This window comes from Parasteatoda tepidariorum, chromosome 5, assembly GCF_043381705.1.
Source record: "Parasteatoda tepidariorum isolate YZ-2023 chromosome 5, CAS_Ptep_4.0, whole genome shotgun sequence".
Taxonomy (NCBI): domain Eukaryota; kingdom Metazoa; phylum Arthropoda; class Arachnida; order Araneae; family Theridiidae; genus Parasteatoda; species Parasteatoda tepidariorum.
Genome location: NC_092208.1, coordinates 24,084,467 through 24,109,025, shown reverse-complemented (window position 1 = coordinate 24,109,025; position 24,559 = coordinate 24,084,467). Strand labels below are relative to the sequence as shown.

The 24,559-nt window shown below is 29.7% G+C and overlaps 2 protein-coding genes across 2 annotated transcripts in view; both read left to right on the top strand.

Annotated features, from left to right (window-relative positions):
* The first annotated feature begins 2,427 nt into the window (after positions 1–2,427).
* LOC107443918 (zinc finger protein 271-like) lies at positions 2,428–5,594 on the top strand. Its single transcript, XM_043050764.2, has 3 exons — positions 2,428–2,812; positions 3,762–3,874; positions 4,000–5,594. Exon 3 carries the CDS (start codon positions 4,144–4,146, stop codon positions 4,915–4,917), a length of 774 nt encoding a protein of 257 aa, XP_042906698.1. The 5' UTR covers positions 2,428–2,812; positions 3,762–3,874; positions 4,000–4,143; the 3' UTR covers positions 4,918–5,594.
* Positions 5,595–16,273: 10,679 nt separating this feature from the next.
* The window catches only part of LOC122271021 (zinc finger protein 845-like), a 29,711-nt gene continuing 21,425 nt past the window's right edge, over positions 16,274–24,559 (top strand). The window contains exon 1 of the mRNA XM_043050765.2: positions 16,274–17,569. Within this exon, the coding sequence (XP_042906699.2) occupies positions 16,409–17,569 (1,161 nt within the window). The 5' untranslated portion in view covers positions 16,274–16,408. The remainder of the gene's footprint in view (positions 17,570–24,559) is intronic.

Here is a 24,559-nt window from a genome sequence, read left to right as displayed (position 1 = left end):
GCGAGCCGCAAATAAATACGTATGCAAAAAGGTATTAATTTTTTTTTTTACATAAATTATATTTATAAAAAACATATAAGTAAAAGTACAAAATATGTATATTGAATTTAAATTTAAACACATGTATTTTACTTCTCTTGATAATTCTTTAAAATTTAGTGAATAATTGGTAGCAGCACTTCTGAGTAATTCTATGAGATGCTGATTAGTTTATACTGATCGGTGTTTGGATTTCACGAATTTTAAAGTGGAATAAAATGATTCACATAAGTGCGTTGTTCCGAATATTGAAATAATTCGACAAGCAGCCTTTTGTAATTCAGGATACTTCGATTCTGGTACTAATTTTTCGAAATTCAGTAATCGATGTCGACTTATATTTAAATTGTAGAGTTTGATCTTCTTGCATCTCTATTAATTCTAACTCTCCAGGTGCTTTTGTGTCATAATTACGAGTATATTGGAAATGGAAAACTCACTTTCAACGTTGCACTTAGTCTTTCATATTTGTTCTCAGTAATTTAGAAGACATTTTGAAACACAAACGGAACGATAATAATTTTTAAAAAAAATAATAACACAAAAATGAAAAGGGAACTCTGGTACATTTATCGAGAGCCACAAATAATCCTTCAAAGAGCCGTATGTGGCTCGCGAGCCGCAGGTTGGCCACCCCTGATATATGGTTTATCTTCTTTGTGAATGTAATGAAACGCTGTTCTTATTTTTCACACTACCAATAAAACAAAGTAAGTCTTAATTTAAGTATCGGAGTATCATCCTATTCATGAAATTCATAAAAATAATTTATTTTAATTAAGATTAAATAGTCGCATTTTGCGTTGCACCCAAAGAAAAAACACAAAAATGATTTTCAGATTGCGGTAATAGGATTCCAGCTATATGTTCACCATTATCTCGATGAAATTATTATTTTTATTTTTTATAAACAACCATTTTTTACTATTATTATCCTTGATAGATAGGGTATTATCTTTCCGAATATAAGGAAAAGCTCTTGATTATTAACTCAACCTAGAAATCAAAATACAATTATATTTATGAAAGCTATAAAGATAACCTATTTTAATTAAGATTAAATTAAAATTATCAAATTATGCGTTACACCGTAAGGAAAATCACGAAAATGGTTTTCAGATTGCTTTTATCGGTAATATGGATTCCAACTAAATGTTCATTATTTTGAAGAAATTATTTTTTAATAATCAGTCATTCTTAATAATGAATCATTTTCTTTTATTGTCCTTGATATATTATCATATTTGTGAATATTACAAAACGCCCTTGTTTTTCATTCAATCCAAAAATCAAATTAACTAACATTTTAAGTATCGGAGTACTACAATCATATTTAGGACAGTTATAAGAATAACTTATTTTAATTAAGATAAAATTAAAATAATCAAATTTTGTGTTACACGCAAAGAAAAACCTCAAAAAATTCTTAGATTGCAGAACGGTAATAGGATTCCTGATAAATGTTCATTATCGCAATGAAATAATTTTTTATAATCAGTAATTTTTTTTATCATCTTTGAGAGATAACCTGTCATAATGTTGTGAAACATTCCTTTAAATTATTAAAACAACCCAGAAATCAGAGTAGCTTGCAATGTAAGTACAGGAGTAACATCATATTTATAAAAGCTATGGTTGTAGCCTATTTTATATAAAATTAACACAGATCAAATTTTGCGATACTTTTTTTTTCCAATGCCCTCCTGGAAAGTGACCTTCGTCATACATGCATTACAGAGCAGATTTGTTGACCACTTTTTCAGGGGCACTAGATTAGGTGGGCCAACGTTGCTTACACAAGGACAGATAGAACAGAGAATGAAGGAACATTCATGCCTTGCCCGAGATTCGAACCCAGAACCTTTCTGATGCAAAGCCATTTCCCTGACCCCTACACAATCCGGTCGGCAAATTTGCGTTACTAGCAAAGGAAAACAGCGAAAATGTTTTTCAGATTTCTTGGCAGAAGTAGGATTCTGTCTAAATTTTCATTATAGCAATGAAATAATTTTTTAATAATCAATCTTTTATTATTATCCTTGATATTTATTAAATTTAATATTTTAGACAGCTTGGATGTCAAAATGTTCTTTATTTTATTTTAGTTGTTTATTTTTTAAAGTACTTAAATTGTATTTTTTTTTAATTATTTCAAGCATTTGAATTTCAGAATGATATTAAAAATTAATTTTTAAGAATATAATATCTTTCTTTAAATTTTAAAATTTACAAATTATAAATCTGTAAAAAGTTTGGAAAAAATGCGTAAAACATCGGTAAAATTTGCGAATTTCAGAATTTTCTGGTACAGAGACAAAGATAGAATGTTATAAATTATTTTTATCTTTTCAATTTATGAAAATCAAATTAAAAAAAAAAGAACAAATTACATTCAATGAAGTTTTATTTAGACAAACTGCTCACTAGGGGGCTGGAACTTTTCTTCTGTGTTATCATCTACAGTTCAAGCCTTAAACCTTGATGTAATGAAATTTGTTAACAGAAATAAGTAGCCTAAAACGTCTGTGGTAATCCATCAATCATCAATTACGACTTGCTTTTCAATAATATCGTATACAAATCATGAGTATATTTTAATATATCTTCTATTTGGTAGCTAAATTCTGGGACTAAACTTATAAATTCTCTTTCTTTGCAACATCATATGTAGACTGGAGCTTTGTGTAATGTATTGACACACTAACTTTGTAAAGAAGCTCGATTTATGACTCCTATTTGAATTATAAAGCTTTGTTAGTTTAGATTTGATATGGTAGGTAAACTTTTTATATTATGAAAAAGTAAATTGTTTTTTTACTCTATCGTCTCTAAAGTGTTTTCTTTGCAAATTGTTCTTAATATTGTAATGGTTTATATTTATTTTGTGATTCGTAAATCCACTCGCAATTTATAATAAAATCCTGCTTGTTAAATTATATGTTTTTCAAGTATAATCTTTTACTCGTTGATAAATTCTGTTTATGATTGTTTGTATACCGTAAGATAAGTTTAAAATTTTTTCCAAGGCCAAAGAAGGAGCTTAATTGCAATTGTCTACAGAACAATACTTTTACTTTAAAATTAAACAAGTAGTCTATGACAAACCGCTCAGTTTTCATTGTAAAGTTATGTGAAGATTCACATCTCATCAATATTTGTTTTGAAATTACAAATTAAAAATACTGAGTTTGAGATAAAATTAGAAGACTGAGAAAGCAAACCAAAAAGAGTTTGAAAAAAAATTTAGTATAAGGTTTTTTAAAAATGCTAAGTTAGTCACTCAGGCTGTTTTGAATTAATTTGTTATTTTGTAATTTTTTGAGGTAAAAAACTTACTTGAATAAATTATATTTAAAGAAAGATTATATTATTCACTATATTTGTGAATTTATTTATTATTGTTTTGCTTTGCAGTGATAACAAAAAAACTCAGTCTTTTTGAATTTCAAAATTTTGCAGATCTGTAGTATAATAAAGATAATTGAAAATTCTAGTACCATAAATGTTCTTTGGGTTTGAATAAAAACATAAATACATTTATAAAGTAACTTTGAATTCTTGAGACATAACTCTTTAAACTTCAGTAGTGGAATTTAATGCCTAAATAAATAAGACAACATTTTTTTCATTTGAAATTTTGATGTTTAGATTTTGGTGTATATATTTGAAATTAGATTTTGGTGTATATATGTGTGAAATATTCATTCCCTCATTTATTTTAGATTTTTATCAAGCAATCTCAGCACTGTTCTAAAAGCAGCTAGAAAATAATGTCCTAACTTGTTGCTCCATAATCAACTTCGTATTTGTACCTTCACCTGCATCAAAAGCTAATGTAAGTAAGTTAGTGTATTTATTCTTTCTTCAAGCGGCATGAGAATTGATTGAAGAAATTTTTTATTTGTTGGCAATTGTTGGCAGCTTTTAAAATAATGATTAACTTATTTCTTTTGCTTTCAGGATCTTCTAATATGGTGTGCCATTATGATATTTTAATCGCCAATTACTAAAGCCATTCTGGTATTTGAAAAAAATATATAACATATTTTAAGATTTTATTTAAATCTAGCCTACATTTTTAAGAAAGTGCTCATATATGACAAAATGAGCTTTTCACAACACAATGATTTGTCTACAATTAGTATTGTTGATATTGGTGTAAAACCTTATTCTTGTAATGTATGTAGTAAAGGTTTTTCTCAGAAAAGTAACTTAACTGTTCACAGCCGTATTCACTCTGGGGAAAAGCCCTATTCTTGTAGTATATGTAATAAGAATTTTACAAGAAATAGTTCTTTAACTAGTCATAAACTTAGTCATACTGGTGAAAAACCTTTTTCTTGTAGTGTATGTAAAACTAGTTTTTCTAGTAAAAGTAATTTAACTGTTCATACTCGTATTCATACAGGTGAGAAACCTTATTCTTGTAGTTTATGTAATAAGAGTTTTTCAGCTAAAGGTGATCTGTTTACTCATGGTCGTGTTCATACAGGTGAGAAACCTTATTCTTGTAGTGTATGTAATAAGAGTTTTTCCTTGAAGAATCATCTAGCTGTCCACAGTCGTATTCATACCGGTGAGAAACCTTATTCTTGTAATGTATGTAGTAAAACATTTTTGCGTAAATTTTCATTAATTAATCACCAACGTATTCATACTGGTGAGAAACCTTATTCTTGTGGTGTATGTAAAAAGAAGTTTTCTCGTAAAGAAACTCTAACTGAGCACAGTCGTATTCATATTGGGGAGAAATCTTATTTTTGTAACGTATGTAATAAAGCTTTTCTGCATAAATTTTCATTAACTTATCACAAACGTGTTCATACTGGAGAAAAACTTTTTTCCCATAGTATATGTAATAATAAAAGTTTTTTATGAAAAATAGTTTATTTATTCTCAGTTGCTTTCATTGAGTAGAGAGCCTCATTTTTGTAGTGTATGAAACAAGGAGTTTTCTTTGAAGGAAAATATAATTGTTCAGAATCATGTTCATATTGATGTGTAACCTAACTCTTGTAATACGAGAGTAAACTCGAAAGTTAGTTCCGTTTAATGGCACAAAACCGAAACAATTATTTTTATGTAACCTTTATTTGATAATAAACTACAACAGTTGGACTATTTTTCGACGTGGATGTTTCGATCATAACTCAAAGGTTTGGATGGCATCGGAAAAGAACCGTGCTACCTGCGATTGTAACCAGGGTAGCAACATTGAATCCAATGGGTGGCAATGGATCTAATATCGTCATTGTCGGTGATATATTATCTCAGTAATTAATAAAATACAAAATATTTGAAAAATTTCATAAAATAAACAAAAAAGTTAAAAAATAAATTATGATTCAAGTGAAATGTAATAGTTGTTTGTTCAATTTTCAGTGAAAATTTTCATCATGTTTTTTCCTAATGTCTGAACATTTTGAATAACTGTTAAAACATTGTTAAGTGGTTAAACATCAAAGAGTGAACCGATACACCCAAGCGATTAAACTGTTAAAAGATTTGTATGTATTTGTATCTTGCATTTAGAATAAATGTTTTTTCGTACCCTGGACATTGTGCATTATAGTAAAAGCATTACACAATTCAATATTTTTTTTTTGGTAATAACTCACTTCAAAATTGTAATAAATCGGTACAAATTTTTTAAAAAATATGCTATACGTGTGCTCTTAAGTGCTCATATCTTGGCTTTTTTATTGATAGTAATGTCTCTGCTCCCATTCTGTGTCCTCTTGTTGTTTAAAACGAATTCCTATGCGACTACTGTAAAAATTAAGACAAGTCTTCGGAAATATTAAAAAACAGAAATGTTTTTAAAGTTTATTTGTTGTATATTTTTTAAAGCTGTAGTATACTTTTTTCCTTTATGTATTAATTACTGTGACTGATCTATATGGATTGCGTCTTTAAAACGATTGCACTTGCACAAATTTCTCCATTATTATGCTTTGAAAAGGAGTTAAGTAATCTATTTAAATATTAACATAATCAATTTTTATATTCAAGGATACTTAACCGAATATAATCAATAAGAAGTTTTCTAAAAGTGGAACTTCCGGCGTGTTCTTCCTATAATTTTATACATATTTACAAAGCTAAGTGTGAACAGGCTGGATATTCTAAAAAGTTTGGCTTTCAGCCTTAATTAATTTATAAAATTTTTCAAAGAGTTGTATGCACAAAAACTTTAGTTGATCTTAAAATATTAGAAACAATCAATAAATAAAATTAATGATTTGCTATCTTTTGAGTTATCGCTCATTTTGGCTATTTACTTTCGAAAAATTCTCTTTGTGAGATTATTTTATTTTTTAATCTATCAGGGCTGATTGTGCTCCGGAAAAAATCTGGATTTCCGGAATTTTTGCTAACAGTGATCCGTAAGTTTCCGGAAATCGGTGGTCCAGACGTTTAAAAAAATCATTGATCACAGAAGTTTCCGGAATTGAAAGGTTAATTTTCAAAGGTGGAACTTAAAAACACAGTTTATTTTATTTGTTTGTAAGGGAGAGCCAGAGAGATACTTTATAAGCTTATATTCATGAATTATATTCATTTTTTTATCAGTAAATAGTTGTTATAATCATAAACTCAAGAAAGAAAGACATATTTGTAAATTTTAATTACTTCTCCTGGTCATCATAGGTATGTGTAAAATTTTAAATATATTTTAAGAAAACTAAGAAATATTAAGAAAAAGGAAAAAAAAAACTTGTTTAAATTTTTTTCAATTTAAACTGTTTTTTTTTTTTTTAAACTCAAGAAATTTTCCGGAATTTTGACTTGGGCTCACAATCACCCCTGATCTATATCACTCTTAAGTATTGAAATAATTAGGAAGGCAATACTCTATAAAGAGATAAATCCTGCAATCAGAGCCGGATTATACCTTTCGTAGGCCCTAGGCATAGCCAATTTTCGTAGGCCGTAGAGGCAATTAAAGATAAACTTGTGAATACTTTTCCTAACGTTCACATTGCATTAAGAATATATTTGTCGATTCTTGGATCAAATGCAGAAGGAGAAAGATCTTTCTCCAGATTAAAATTGATAAAAAATTATTTGCGTTCAACAATGAATCAAGATCGTTTGGCATCGCTCGCACTTATGTCTATTGAATACGACATTTTGCGTAGTTTGGAATTCGACAGCATAATACAAGATTTCGTTGAATCGCAAAAAAGTAATATATTAGATCATAAGATTCTGCAAAATAATTTATTACCGAAAAATATAATATTTTTATTTGTATCTTCATAATTTTGTGCAAAATACACTTGTTGTTTTTAAAGCTAAATTATTTTTGTCAACAAATTTTTTTCTCCCACGTTTTTCGTAGGCCCCTGAATTTCGTAGGCCCTAGGCACGTGCCTAGTGTGCTTATAGGTTAATCCGGCCCTGCCTGCAATAGATAAATACAATTCTTGAAAAGTGAAACGTTGGTGTTAACTCCATGCTATGGCGAGAAAATTCCTTATATTTTTAGCGTCAAAAACTACTTGTGCTCGACTTTATATTTTTAATCTCCATTGAAGTTCTGATCGTTGTAGTTCTTCAACACGTTTCGTAATTTGAAAGAGAGTTTAGTTTCTTGTAAAAGTTTCATTATTATTCTTTATGTTTTGCATATTTGTGGATGATACATTCACAAAAATTTCGAATTCGGTTCATAATGCAATACGTACAACACGCCGAATGTTTTATTGTACAAATTATTTACGTAGAAGAACACCAACACACAATGTACAAGTGTTCGGTCGAAATTACGTCATGTGTCTAAAATTGTTTAACAAGACATTTGATGCGCTAAAATCATTTGATCCCCTTATCAGAACTTGGAATTTTTCACAGTTAAAAAGTTTTTTTCCCCCTACTATTTATAGCAGCTTTTTTTTTCTGATAAATATAGCCTATAATTTAAGAGACCTCACTACTTTTAAATTTACACGACAAAGCATATATGTAAGATGGCAGTCCTTTAGAAATAATATAATATTGTGCTCTCGAGTCTGTTGGGAGAAATCAGCATTTTCTATTTTCGAATGTTGATCATAATAATTTTAAACAGATTTACCTAAACTGTATTAAAATATGAAAGAAACTGGTAGCAAATCTAAACGAACATTCGGAAACTCCCCTCTTTATTATTCATTTTATTTACTTATTTTTCATTTAGAGAATCCCTGCGAGAGATCTCTGTTTTAAGAATATTTAAGCAGATAGTTTTCAAATATTAGTATGGAAATTTTGTTACCAGTTTTTTAGTTTCTTGAGAATGCTGGTCAGCTTAGTTCTTGTAGAACACCGAAGTCAGGCATCACTGGCAGCAGTGAGTGAGCTGATGCTTAACCACGTTAATAAGACTGCGAAGAGACCAAGGGTGAACTAAACTGATCTTCGTTAAACTATTCTATTATTGCTTATTGTTTTAAAATTTTCAGTTGAAATTTTTTTAACAGACTTCAAGGTACTTTTTACAGAAAAATCAAAAGGTGTTTTAGTCAAAATAAGTATTTCAAGATGATTTTTCATAGTGAAATAATCCCAGGTATAAATCAAGAAAGAAAATACTCTCTTGATTTTTTTATGTTAAAAAAGATGATTAATTACATTATGAAGAATAAAAGTGAGACGAAACACCTTTTTTTTTTGTTGTAAAAAATCTTAAATTATTGTAGCCATGACTGAATTTAAGCTTGGCAAGGACTTCGATTGTACGTTGTGGGCCCTTTTGTGCTCAACTCCATATTCCCATACACCAAGAATTTTTTCATTCCTCATTCCTTAAAAACATTTGATATTACTTGGCTGAAAATATTTTTTATACTATTTTATTATACCGTTGAAATATATTAATAGTAATGAGACTAGAATGTAGACAACACATAAACTTTGATTCTTTAAAAGACAAAAAAATTACAACAGAAAAATATTTTAAGTTTATTCATTTCATTTGCAAGCACATTGAAAAGCTGCATAAAAATTTTGAATGAATAAGAAAAATGTCTTTTATCTGACAATTTCAATATATGAAAAACATATAAAACTTTTTCTCTCACATACACACATACATTTTTCTTTAAAATTCTAATTTTTTTAATTAAAAATTTATATCACTTCTAAATGATTACAGAAATTTTTGGACAATTGCAATAAATTGCTGAATATTTGTAAAAGGAGTAATTGAAAGAGGGGAAAGTTCAAATAAGTAATAAAGTTTATCCTATTATTGGTTAAAAAGTGACATGTGATATTACACCTCCCGCCTCCCTCCAATTTAGTAAATGCTTCCTTTTTCAAACGAAGATGGTCCTAGAAATTTGACACTAAAAAAAGATGGAATAAACAACGGTTGCGGCAACAGGTTTACAAGAAATTAGGGAGGAATCCTTTTTGTTGATCTGCAGATTTTGACCAAAGCCGGGCAATGGAAGAAATATATATTTTTGGGAAAGGGTTTGTAAATTTTAAACAGCTCCGAGCGGAAAAAAAAGGATTTTTGTTCAGGGCCCTAAGATGCAACCTATCTAACTTACACGTCTAAAATCTTATTTTTTCTAATGACCGGAAGCAAAAAACAAAATCTTGATTTTTTATTTTTTAGTTATATTGAAAGATATTTCTAAAAAGTAAAATTAAATTTTAAATTGTATTTTACTTTTAAAAAATCTTGAAATTTTTTGGCTAAAAATCATTTTTAATGTCAAAAAATACGTTCATTTTTCCTTTTTTTTTTCTATTTAAACTACTTAAAACTCCTCATACACCACAAAGTATAGCATGAGGCTTACAGTTGTAAGTAGAAAACAAAAAGAAGAACAATTTACATTAAAAACAAAATTCCGCAAGGCCGCAGGACTTTCAATACTTTTGACCAGTTCTGATAAGACAGGTGGCCAACAAATAGAAAGACGGCTCAAATCAGTCTTTAAATTCATTCGGGCACTCGCATACAGACTACAATGACGAAGAATATGTTCAGCATCACTGCAAGCACAAATTCCACTGGTCCAACGCTTTCCTAGCATCTTCACGCATTTGTTGATTCATTTTTCCTTGTTTGACCGGGATTTTTTTGTTTTTATTTCAAGGTATGATATTTAACAGTTATGTAAAAGAAATTAAAGATGCAAAAGTTGGGACTAACCTTTAAAAATGTTTGTATTTTGCAAACAAAGTTCCTCCCAAAAAGTTTTCTATAAACACCTTTTCCATAATATTTCTGTATCTATATCCAGAATTTTAATAGTTTATATACACTAATAATAATGCATAATATTCGTTTTTTTTTTCTTTCTTTCTAATGATACCCAGATCAATGACCCCTAAGTATTAGCTGTTCTGTTAAAAAGTTAAAGACATTAAGTACACATGAGTCACCTTCTCTAGTTACGTCATTTTGTTACATTCAGTCAAATTTTAAAATCTCTTATAGTTTTGATCCAAAGAATAAGAAAAAATTATTTTAGCCATTTTCCACAAGTCTAATAAACCCCCCTCCAAAAGGAGTACCCTAAAATTTTTGAATTTAGTGATCGGATTTTCACGTAATGGAACTCAATCTTAATGGTTCAAAGACGTGACCTCAGATATGCTGATTAGACGATATTATAAGTCATTAAATCCGACACAACGCACTTTAACTGAGCAAACATACCTTACTCTCAAAACAAGGTCTCAATAGTTTGGACTTCTGAGTGTTCATTTTACTTTCTGCGTATGTAGCCATACGTGAAAGTATATACGCCGCACGTTTCTTAGGAGCTTTTCGATGAATTTCGTTTAAATTTTGCCTTTTAAAATTATATTATTTAAAAGTCGCGCAGTGGACTGATCGGAAAGCACGGTTCCCAGTAAAACACCAAAAGGCAAGCATTACTGGCTGCGGTCAGTAAGCGGGTGGGTGGCCACTTTGATCAGCCTGTGTATGGGGATTAAGGTATGCGGTATCGGTCCTCGTTAAACTGTTCTGCCGTAAAGTGCACAACTTCACGCGCAGGTCGTCAGGATACCAAAGCAGGTGAGCCACCCCCTCTGCAGAGAATCAAAATTGCAATGGCATGTCTTCCTATCATCCCTAGGGATGTTTCCCATACCGTCGACAATAGCCATTTGTGCAGCTCTAGTGCGACGTAAATAAAGTGCCTACCAATCTAAATCTTGACTATTATTAAATAAAATAATAAAAATTTTAAATAATTATTAAAAATTCATTTTTTCGCGAAATTATCTTTGGAATATTTCGATTCACTTAAAAGAATCTCGAGATATGGTGCACCAAACTATTAGGACCATTATTTCCTAGATTGTCAATACCCCTCATACATTGAGGGAATAAGGAATCCAAATTCCATACGAAATAAAAAAAGCTATTTTTATGCAGAGAAAGTATGATTTTGTGTCGGATTTCTTAAATTAAAATATATGCACCAATTAATTAAATATATTTGAGGTCCCTCCTTTGTACCATATAAATTGAGTCCCACTATATGAAAATTCAATTTATAAATTTAATTGAATTTTTTTTTATTTTATCTTGTACTTAGTACAGTACAAGAAAAATGGCAATGTTTATGGATGGGTGGTCTAATGTAAACAATAACAAGCGTCCTTAAACCGGAAGAAATTTAGAAAATTTCCGGTGTATCCCTCCGCTTATGTTATGACTACGAGGCGATGTGTGAACAAGCCTAATATTCTATGCAGTTTTGTTATTGTAATTTGGGTTCAAATCTAAACATAATTGTACCATTCATAAGAGCTTTCAGAAATGTATTGATTCTCAGAGGTCGTAAGGCCAAAAAAATTTTTNGTCCCGAACCATTAAAATTGAGTCCTAGTATATGAAGATTTAATTATTAAATTTAATTGCATTCTTTTGTATTGTACTTAGTACAGTACAAAAAAAAAGTGGCTATGTCTATACTTTTATTTATTTCAAATGGCAGAGGTGAATTGACATGTTGAAAAGCAAAAACACAGGAACAAAACAAGAAAGTAAAAAGTCATTTCCTCAGGAGCACTCTTGCTTCCCAATATCGCTCGGTAGACGACGACCCGCGGAAGGCCCTGCAGCGCAGGTTGTGGCTGCCATCAAAAACAGCTTGGCTCATGCACAGAGAACAATAGGGATCAGGTGCGCGGCTAGGCAGTCATGTCCGGTATATAGTCGAAACTAAGCCATCGCTTCGCGAAGCGGCCAGTCTGGAATGGTGTTCTGTCGAAGATCTCCCCACACTTTGATTTTTACCCTTTCTGATAATTGATGATGGGAATTCCCATTGATTTTTGATCTAATAATCCTTTTTAAAGTTGAGAAGGGGACTGGGCTACTAAGAGCCTGGAGAATTCTTATGCCTCTCTTTGCCAGAACATCAGTCCTCTCATTTCCTGCAATATCGCAGTGCCCGGGAATCCATTGTAGGGCTACAGTTTTGCCAAAATGGTGGAGTTTACGTATCGCAACCTGACATTTCAGAACGTCGCAATTAGATGGGCAATGCATAGATATGTCTATACTTTTACACACAGTGTATTGATGACCCTACCGCCACCAAAGATGTTACGTAAAAACTTTGGAGATATTTAATTTGATTTCGCTTAACTTTAATACGATGAGATGCAAAGACAGAAATAAGTAGCATGAAGCGTTTCAAATCATCAATCACTACTCCTTGTTTTATCAATCATCATCTATCATAATCTTTGTTTTCCAAGCACTCATCAAACGGCTTAATCGCATTCCTAATTTTTATATTAGATTTGATCGAACTTAACTAATAAATTCACTTTCTTTGTTGCACTGAGACTTGATATTGAACTTATAGAATAAAATATTAACTTCGCTAATTTATATAATCAATCTCAACTTATGATTGATATTTAAATTGTATAGCTTGATGTCTGTGTTTGGCTCTAGTATGGTATGTATATGAATTTTTATTGTTTATTAGAAAAAAATTATTGAATTGTATTCTTTAGTTTCCAGAATTCCTTCTTCAGAATAGCGAACTTGATTCCTGCATTTGAACAATGTAAATTTACCTTGTTAGTTGTGAACAAAATGGTAGCTAAGGTTTTATTTTGTAAATTCATTTGACTCTTGCTGATAAAAAATAAAGATAACACACAAAAAATAGCAATCCTTTTACTTTTCCTACAATGTTGTGATATTCTATAAGTCTATGTATGGCTCAAGATTCTACCTATTAATAATAAAAAATTCTATTATGCCAATGATATTTAATTTTTTTTTAGTGATATGCACTGCTAATATTATGCTAAGTAGTTCAGCTTTAAAGTGTACCAAAAATAAAGGCTGATGGGTATTAACTAGTTATACTCTGTTGCAAATCCAGAAAAAACCATTATCCCTATTAAGAGAGTATGTTTACATCTAAATGCACTTTAAAAGGAAGACAAGCTCNGTTTTTTCAATCTGCGGCGTAAAAATATATCGGAAGCAGTAACCCGGAAGTCTTGAAGGAGCAATTTTACCACTAGCGCCACCACCCTTAGCTTTACACGATCACCCATCCATACTTTTACACACACTAGCGCCACCAAAGATGTCACGTAAAAATGCTTATTTCTCTTAACTTTAATACGATGCGATGCAAAGACAGAAATAAGTAGCATGAAGCGTTTTAATATATCAATCACTCATCCTTGTTCGGTTTCATCTTCTGTCATAATCTTTGTTTTCCAAGCACTCGTCAAACGGGTTGATCGCATTCCTAATTTTTGCATTTGGTTTGATTGAACTTAACTAATAAATTCACTTTCTTTGTTGCACTGAGACTTGATATTGAACTTAGAATAAAATATTGACTTCGCTAATTTATATAATCAAGCTCAACTTATGATTGATATTTAAATTATATAGCTTGATATCTATGTTTGGCTCTAGTATGGTATGTATATGAATTTTTATTGTTTATTAGGAAAAAATTATTGAATTTTATTCTTTAGCTTCCAAAATTCCTTCTTTAGAAAAGCGAACTTGATTCCTGCATTTGAACAATGTAAATTTACCTTGTTAGTTGTGAACAAAATGGTGGCTAAGGTTTTATTTTGTAAATTCATTTAACTCTTGCTGATAAAAAAATAAAGATAACACGCAAAAAATAGCAACCCATTTACTTTTCCTACAATATTGTGATATTCTATAAGTCGATGTATGGCTCAAGATTCTAGCTATTAATAATAAAAAATTCTATTATGCCAATGATATTTCATTTTTTTTTTAGTAATATGCACTGCTAATATTATGCTAAGTAGTGCTGTTTTAAAGTGTAACAAAAATAAAGGCTGATGGGTATTAACTAGTTATACTCTGTTGCAAATCAAGAAAAAACCATTATCCCTATTAAGAGAGCATGTTTACATCTAAATGCACTTTAAAAGGAAGACAAGCTCCTATCTCGAAAGTATATTAACATCTTACTCTTAAAACCATGTTGTTCAGCCTGCCTTCTTTTTGCTTGCTTTCTTAAATTGTGAGAAATGAAGAACAAAAACTTGTTTTGTTTCCAGTAACATATAGTTCGACTGTAACTGTCCGGCATATAGATTTCCCAAGTTCTTATAAAATCTAATTAGTGCTACTGCATTGATGTCTATGTTTTACTTTTCAAACATCAAGAAAATTAAGAAGATCGCCTTTTCTTTTCATAAAAAAAGAAAGAAATTACTTTTCCGAACAACCCGATAGTAATAAAACCATTCCATAGTTGGTGAAATAGAATTTTTTTTTTCAATTATCAGATTTATTTAATTGAAATCGGATTTGTATATTTAATTCAGATTTTTTTTTTTTTTTTTTTTTTTTTTTTTTTTTTTTTTTTTTTTTNTTTTTTTTTTTTTTTTTTGCTAACCAAAGCGTATGACAAAATGTATTTACAATATGTAATTTATTTGAAAACAATATTATAACGCAAATAGTTAATATTTCTTACAAAAATAGTTAAAATATTTTATTGTTACAGATTTTCAAGCTCAACTTCGAATGAATGATTGAGATTGAGAGATTTCATCATTTAAATACCTATCCTATGAAGAGTAAATTAGATTAGAAAACACTATTGGTAAAAAATTATTCTCTATAGTTAAATTACTTGTGAATAAAAATTGTTCTCTAAAGTAACTCTAGATAGAACAAGTCATTCTTCATTATTGATGTACACTAGCTGCATATTTAATATGTTTTAAGAGCACTTGTATTTAAATACACTTAAAACTAAGTAGATATATTTAAAATATGTTTATTACTAGCAAATTTTTATGCATCATAATTTTTTTAAAAATTACTTTAATGTATATAATTTAAAAGTATCATTCCATTTTTATCCTCTATTAGTTCTTTTTTTTAAAGTCTATTTTGTACTGTAATTTACGTGCATCACTTATATTATTTCATTGTAAAAAATCTTCATTATCAGTGAAATTGAGCATTAAATGTATTTAATATTCACAAAGTATGAAAAATATTTTAGACTTAAATTAATAATTTTTTTTAAATAAATCATTGTTGACATTAATGATTTCTTAAAAAAATCATAGTTTATTTAAATCAATGATCTTTTTAAAAGAAAAATCAAGTAACTTAAATCTTGATTTCAATCATACCAACCTAAAAACTATACTTTTTTATTCTGGTAATTCTTTTACATCTACTACTACTTAAGACGATGTTTCGATTGTCACAAAAAGATTAGTTTATTTATAAAGTATTTCAGAATTCGTGAAATATAAATCTTAATTAATATATTTGAGTTAGAATTTATTGCTTAAATAATTTATTTCTTAAAAATTCTGTTTTTTCATATGATACATATATTTCTATGTCCATTCATAATGTTTATTCTCTCATTCCTGTTAGATTTTTATCACGAAACTTTCCACACTGTTCCAAGAGCCATTAGAAGATAAAGACCCAACTTTTTGTATTGCTACTGATTGCAAGTTCTTATCCATTCCTTAAACTGTGTCAAAAGCAGATTTGCATGTTAAATGTTGGTGGCATTGGTTTTTTTTCCTAGGGACATATTTAAATATTGTCTAATGCTTTTAGTTTCTTAATTTGAAACATTATTATGTTGCATGATATTTTCAAACTTTGCATTTATCGATAATGATTTCAATATTTCAAACTTTGTTAACCTTCTATTAAAATTCCATTTAAAAGTTTTCATTTGACTTCTTTACTCACCTCAATGTGGAAAAAAAAATTCTTTTTAACATAATTGCAAGAATTATTTTATTTTTTTATTTTATTTTGTTTCACTTCATACGATTTTCACAATATCATTTAATTAGACTAAACTTAGTAAACCACAGAGAGCCTTTTTGTATCTTAATTAATATGGATTTTTCAATAGAAAAGGATTTTCCTAGTTTTAATAGTGTCCACAATGTTGAGAAACCATATGTTTGTAGTATTTGCAATAAAGGTTATACTAGAAATAGGTATTTAATTATTCACAGACGTGTTCATGCCAGTGAGAAACCTTTTTCTTGCAATGTGTGCAAAAAAAAATTTTCTTCTAAAAGTTACTTAACTCTTCACTGTCGTTTTCATACTGGAGAAAAACCTTTTTCTTGCAGTATATGTAAAAAGAGTTTTACCTTAAAAGGAAATTTAATTATTCACAGTCGTGTTCATACTGGTGAAAAACCCTTTTCTTGTAATATATGTAATGAAACATTTTCTATTAAGCATTCTTTAATTAAACATAGACGCATTCATACTGGAGAAAAACCTTTTTGTTGTAATGTATGCAATAAAAGTTTTTCTTTCGAGGCAAATTTATTGCAGCATATTCGTGTTCATACTGGTGAGAAACCATATTCTTGTGATATATGTAATAAAAGTTTTTCATATAGGTGTTCATTAAGTAATCACAAACGTCTTCATACTGGAGAAAAGCCTTATTCTTGTAGCATATGTACTAGAAATTTTTCTACCTTGAAATCTTTAAATGAGCACAGTCGTGTTCATACTGGGGAAAAACCTTACTCTTGTAATATATGTAACAGAAATTTTGCGCATAAGCTTTCATTTATTACTCACAAACGTCTTCATACTGGAGAAAAACCTTATTCTTGTAGTGTGTGTAAAAAGAATTTTTCTCGTAAAGAAACTCTAAATGAACACAGTCGTGTTCATACTGGTGAGAAACCTTATTCTTGTAATATATGTAATCAAAATTTTTCGCATAGGTCTTCATTAACTATTCACAAACGTATTCATACTGGGGAAAAACCTTATATTTGTGAAGTATGCCATAAAAGTTTTAACCGTAATACATCATTAGTTAAGCATAGTCATGTTCATACTGGTGAAAAACCTTTTTTATGTAATGTGTGTAATAAGACCTTTCAATATAAGTTTTCATTAACTAGACACAAACGTATTCACACAAGAGAAAAATCCTTTTCTTGTAGTATATGCAACGAAACTTTTATACGAAAAGTTAATCTAGATAGACACTACAAAATTCATACTACTAAGAAAAGTGAACTGTGAATTTCATGTTTTAAGTGCTCCTCATTAAAGAGTAAATTATTTGATAAAAGTTTTTTTTCCCGTCATGTCGTAATCATGTATTTTCTTTATGAACATTGTTTCAAAAAACTCATAATTTTTCACAAGAGCATATTCAATGCTTGTTCACCTTATAATTTTCTAAATTTAACAAAATTGAATTGGTGTGCCCAAAATTGTGAAACTGGATCGAATTTAGCCGCAGGTGTATTCATCCATGTTATAAAAAGAGAAATTTGAATGACTGTTAAAACGTTTTGTAATTTGAATGCATTTATATCTTGAATTTGGAATAAATATTATTTGTTTTTCTATGTCCAAGTCTTTGTTTTTATGCATTATGATAAAAGTAATGCACAATATTCAACTGTATTTTAGTGATTACTCTTTTTGAACTTGCTAGTAATTAACAAAAAAAGTGTTTTAAGTTGACATTTTTGTATTTGTGTCCGTAAGTGCTCAGATCTTGGCTTTTTTGTTCCTTTATTTATAGGCAATATCTCTCTCATAGTGTAATAGGAGAGGGTTGTACCCTTGAGTATTAAGACTATACTCCTTTCAAGAATTCAGGAGGGTTACAAATTCAGGGAATGTTTCTGAACTTTTAAGTTGTAGTGTAATTTTTATCTATACATATACCTCTATATCTTCTTGGTGAAATTCCACAATATTTCACTTTTTAGAAAGAGTTCAGTTATCTATTTAAATATAAATATTAATTTCAGTAATTCTTACACTACTGTACATTCTGGATGTCAGCTTATTAATATGTCTAATAATTCATTACTAGCTTTATTCTTCTGATTATCTTTTCTCAATGCTGCAATTCTTGTACAGTGTGCCAAAAAGAAAGAGAAGAAAAGCTGACCACCCTGAATAACTTTTGATCTAATGATTGGATCTTCACATTCTAGGACTCAATCTTAATGGTTTATAGGGGTGACCTCAAATATTCTAAGTAATTAGGACAGACGATACTGAAAGTTACGAAATCAGACACAAAAACGTTTTTTCTCTGAATAAACAGCCCTTTTCTTAAACGGATTTGAATATCTAACTCCCTAAATATTGGGGGTAGCCCCAATATGAGAAATATGGTCCCCACAGTTTGGGGAGGAGAGCGATCCAAAGTTCAAAGCTCTTAATGATAATAATTTTAAAATAGTACGGATGGCAAAAACGAAAATTATACAAATGGAAGGAAGTTACCTCAGTTAGTCAGACTTACATATAACACAGTTAAAAGAAAGTAAACATTAAAAGGTTGACTGTTAAAAAATTAGTGGTTTTTAAATGTTTGTGTGTATTATTTAAAGAAATGTATTGATCTAGATTTTTGGGAGACTTTTCAAATGAAAAAATTCCATAATACTTTCACTGTTAAAATTACTAATTTTTTAATGTTTTTTACTCTTCTGGCTGAATGTTTACCTGTTTATTCACGTACCTCTGCTGAATTTTATTTTCTCTGTTTTTGGCATTCCTGTTATTTTTATCGTGCTGTTAATGCAGTACCAAGTATAAGGGAGCACACTCATATTTTAAATGTTTAACCTTTCATATTTTGTTTATTGTGAGCACGTAAAAGATTTTTAAGAGTTTAAAATATTTTATTTAAAGCTATTTGCGTCTTTAGTAACGGTGGTTTAAATCTACAGGACTTATTTAGAAAAATACTAAAATTAAATTTATTTTTGTTATTAAAACAGATTTCCGTAACATGAATAAAAATCTTGTGCCTCGGACTCCTCTGTTAGTCAAAGTAGCATTGTGACTCTTTAAGAATGATTATATTACCAGAATGAAACGCTATCGTATTGCCCTCTCTGGATTAAAACAAATAAAAAATTATAATATCATATTCTTTAACTAAGTTATATTTCGTATCTCCCTCATATCGCCGTATTCATCGTATTGCCCTCACTGGATTAAAACAAATAAAAAATTATTATATCATATTCTTTACCCAAGTTATATGTTAAGGTTTTGAAAAAAATTCAAACACAGAATTGAAACCATAATGTTAAAATTTTAAATAATAAGACACATAAAAAGCACAATAACCTTTAAAAAATTAAATTACTTAAAATTAAGTAAACTGTTCGAACTATACTGAACATAAAAATAAGTAATTTATTAAAAATCAGTCGCACTTAGTTACTTATTTCTATTAAAAATGAATTATTTTCATATTTTTCAACGTAGAATGAAGAAGATCAACAATTTATCATAGAGAAATTAAAACTTTCTTGGCAACACAAATTATGTTTCAAATATTTAAATCAATAATTTAAAAAATTTTGTCTCGAGCTCAATGAATGGATGGTGTTTTCAGTAGAAATGTAAACAATCTCGAGCTCGGCACCTACTCTAGTTCCGGTTAAAAAGTTTGCAGCTGCTTACTACATGTTATTCTGATGGGCGATGTTGTCAAACCGATAATTTTGTTTTCAATAAAAGAAATAAATTAGATAATTTCTGAGCTCAAATCTGCCGTATTTCATAAGATATTAATGCTATTATGTAATTCTGGGGAGTTTGGAGTGAAAATTTGTTTTAGTTATTTTGTTATTTATTATTAAAAAAGGTGACATGGTTGCTAGATTTTGAATAACTCGCTTTTTTGGCAGTCTTGATTTGGCCTCTTTCCATAAGTTTATTACTGTTTGTTCTTGTTGCAAGCTGTGCACCATCTTACGTTAGTGTTATAACTTTTAGCATTGTAAACACAAGTATTATTAGCATTGTAAACACAATAAGTAATCAAATACATTGTTTGCAAGAATCTCAGAACACAATGATGCCAAATGTCTTTAAAATACAACGGAAACAGTAACCCAGAAATTTAGGCGGTACCGAACTAGCAGCGTTCCCTAGTGTAGAAAACACCATCCATAAACTATTATTATTCAACAAAATCATGTTAAAAAATATTCACCAATAACATCAATACTAAAAATTATTCATAGAAAATGGTTGCAATAATAATCCCAATCATTCTCAGAAATATCGAAATAGGGTTATTATACACTTGCAGGAAATATTTAGAATACAAGAAAATTTATCAGAATGCTATTTCGTTCTTAAGAAATTTGCCCCGCCTGCATTTTGCGTTGTGTGATTTTGGCTAATGGTCTTAGACTTAAATGAGATAAAATACTTTCCAAGTTGGACTCGCGCTTATATGCTTTACTTTTGTAAACTGACGAGATTCTATGATAATTTATAAGGCACGATTCTGTAATCGTCTGCGCTTTATTTTTGCCATTGTCTTAGACTGAGATACAATTAAGTACGTGATCTAAATCTAGAGTTGGATACAGTTAAATAAATAATTAATAATTTCCTTGCAAATATTTTTATAATAAAATACAGTTTATTCGAAGATCTATCTAAATAATTAGGGAAGTAAGCCATCGGTGAAATGATGTAATTTCAATTAATTGACTCATAATTTATGGCAGTCACATCGAAGACACGTAAACCACTCTCCACATCAGTGATAGTAGTAATGTTCATTAAAGTATTGGTCCGTTCAATTACTGGAGTGCTGGGTCTTGGCGGGCTTTCTGCTTCTTCTGTTAAATCTTTGCGACAATCTACGCAAAAATATACGTAGCAACCACAGAAGCACCAAAGTACGAAAAGTACGCCAGCTATGACAATGATCCATGCGAGTATTTCTGCTATAAGTGAGAGTCCATCAATTATGAAATCCGACATTTTTAATTTTTGGAGAATTCGTGAGTTGCTAAGTTGATCTTCAGTATTGCTCAGGTTAATGTCATCACCTAAAAGATAACAGATAAACAAATTATTGAAACCATTGGAAGTATTTTAATACTTATTTGAAAACAGAGGCAATACAATTTTTTAATCAGGTTAGCAGTTATGAATGTGAATACTGCCAATAATCTGTATATACTGTGTGTTCCGTGTTGAACGATTGCCTTTATACTTATTAACATTTATAACTGTCCAGCAGCTGACCCAATGTTGGATTTACGACTACCAATGTTCAACTCCATAGCCTTGTAATTGTAAACTCAATCCAGAAGACAATCGAACTCCTGGATTAAGTAATAGGGAAAAATTGCTCGCGTGGAGGACTTTTTGATGGAATAAACCTGCATTTGAGTTGCATGGAGAGGAATATCATGATCCATCTACCACTGAGAATATTTTTCGTCAGCTCGGTGGTCGGTGCTAGCCGGGTGTGGAATTCGTATCTACCAGCCAGAGTCACCTAATTGGAAGACGAGCCATCTATCCCCTGAATCACCACGGCTTACCCTTATACTTACTAAAAATGACGCAAAAAAGAAGTACAGATTAAAGATCACTAAGCGATGGGGAAAGAAAGCCCTTTTTAAATGTAACCAATCACTGCTGAAATAAATGCTGTACTGGAAACATCAAAACTGGTTTGATTGCCGAAACAGATGGGATTTAAAAAATGATTAGTAGGCACCACCACTAAATTTTCTAAGGCAATCAAATTGGTTTAATGCTTAATATCCCGCCTTATTCACAAGTAATTCTATACCGTTTCTTTTTTCTTGCGTAAATGTTAATTTACAACCCCTAATGGGTATATATTTTTTATTTCACATTTTGACAAGGGCCCTAAGAAATATACATTGCTGGTGAGATCATTACGAAATGCCTTGTATTTTTAAATATTACCAAATAGAAGTCCGCTATGTAATAGTCTTACTTGAACATTTGAATCTTAACAATCGTAATAAACTAAACTCAACTTCTTTGGGAAGTAAATATGCTTTGTTTAAATTATTGCTTTTTAACTTAGAAGTTACCTACTTATATAATTACAGAAACTGAGTTCTTCAAAAATTGTTGCCCACTCATCATTTAAATTTAAATCCCGCAGACATAAATAATTTTGTTTTTACATAAGTTTGAACAAGAAGGAAATTTTCCTATATTATCTATACTACATTTATCTTTGATTTTTAAAAAGAAAATAATTATGTGTATTACGGCATTCGAAGTTCAGTGACGTAAAACTTGATTATTTACCATTTAAAACAGAAAAAAAAAATTATAAAACCTCTCAAACTGAAAAAGAAAAAGATATTAACTTATAAATAAGTTAGTCATTTCAATACTAACTAAGCATTAAAAACGATAAAATAATTTCTTTTATCTATAATTTTTATAAACAAAAGAAAGCAAAAACGCTATCAAAATCTGACAAATTACAGTGCAGGGAGGTGTACGTAAAAAACAACAGGTAAACACATTCAGGTAATACAACCGGTAAATACCTTCGAGTGTCTTCAGTTAAACTTATTTTGATGTTTATTACATTCACTTACCTCAAATGTAATTTTTTAGATATGGATAGCATTTTTGCTTTTCCTTCGCTAAATATTAATTTTTTACTTCCAATGTACATACTTCTCTGACTTCATATTTGATAAGGATTAGAAAAATACATATTAAGGGTGGTATTTACGAAACACTCTGTAAAGTGAACAAATGTGCTATTTAATTGTTCGACTAGAGTTAAAAGAAGCTGTGCTGAATTAATGTCTTACGTCTTAAAAAAAATTTTTTGAGAGAGAAAAACGTCAGTTTCCATCTCTTTGGTTAATGGTACAGTTTACACACTGCTACAAAAAGGAAGGGAAAGAAAAAACTGACAGGACAAGTTCCGTAATAATTTCAAAATGAAGTTAAAGAAACAAAAACAAAACAAAAAAATACTACGCAATTAAGTAGAAAGTAACTGTAATGACTATATTCCATGCAAATAATTACACCAGATTTTCATAACAATAAACTTAACTTTATTTTGAAACTAAAAGAAACTAGTCATTATACTTTATACTCAGAGCCTCCAGCTCTTAAACAACCAAGGGAGAACCTCTCCCGACCAATATAAACATACCTCTCCCTCGATTCCTAGCATGCCCCCGAAGGGGTGACACAATGCGCCAAGTGCGCCTGAACGATCGCCAAACAGTTGCCAAACATTACANTTTTTTTCCAGGCACCTTTTTTACCGGGACCTTTTTTTCCGTACCTTTTTTTCCGGGACCTTTTTTTCCGTCTACCAATTACAGAAATTGAGTTCTTCAAAAATTGTTGTCCACTCATCATTTAAATCTAAACCCTGCAGACATAAATAATTTTATTTTTACATAAGTTTGAACAGGTAGGAAATTTTCCTACATTATCTAGACTATATATATCTTTGATTTTAATGACGAAAATAATTATCTGTATTACGTCATTCGAAGTTCAATGCCGTAAAACGTGATTATTTACCATTTAAAATAGAAAAAAAAATTATAAAACCTGTGAAACTGAAAAAGAAAAAGATATTAACTTATAAATAAGTTAGTCATTTCAATACTAATTAGCATAAAAAATGATAAAATAATTTCTTTTATCTATAATTTTGATAAACAAAAGAGAACAAAAACGCTATCAAAATCTAGCAAATTACAGTGCAGGAAGGTGTATGTAAAAAGCAACAGTTGAACACATTCATGTAATACAATAGGTAAGGACAAGTAAACATCTTCAAGTGTCTTCAGTTAAACTTATTTTGATGTTATACGATAATGATTATTATCGTTTACCTCAGATGTAATTTTTTAGATATGGATAGCATTTTTGTTTTTCCTTCGCAAAATATTAATTTTCTACTCCCAATGTACATACTTCTCTGAGTTCATTTTTGATAAGGATTAAAAAAAATGCATATTAAGGGCGGTATTTAAGGAACACTCTGTAAAGCGATCAAGTGTGCTATTTAATTGTTCGACTAGAGTTAAAAGAAGCTGTGCTGAATTAATGTCTTACTTCTTAAAAAAAATTTTTTTGAGAGAAAAACGTCAGTTTCCACCTCTTTGGTTAATGGTATAGTTTACACACTGCTACGAAAAGGAAGAAAAAAAAAAACTGACAGGACAAGTCCCGTAATAATTTCAAAATGCC

What these genes read in the sequence shown, in the direction of transcription:
- LOC107443918 (XM_043050764.2), top strand. Translation starts at nt 4,144, where the DNA reads ATGAGCTTTTCACAACACAATGATTTGTCTACAATTAGTATTGTTGAT.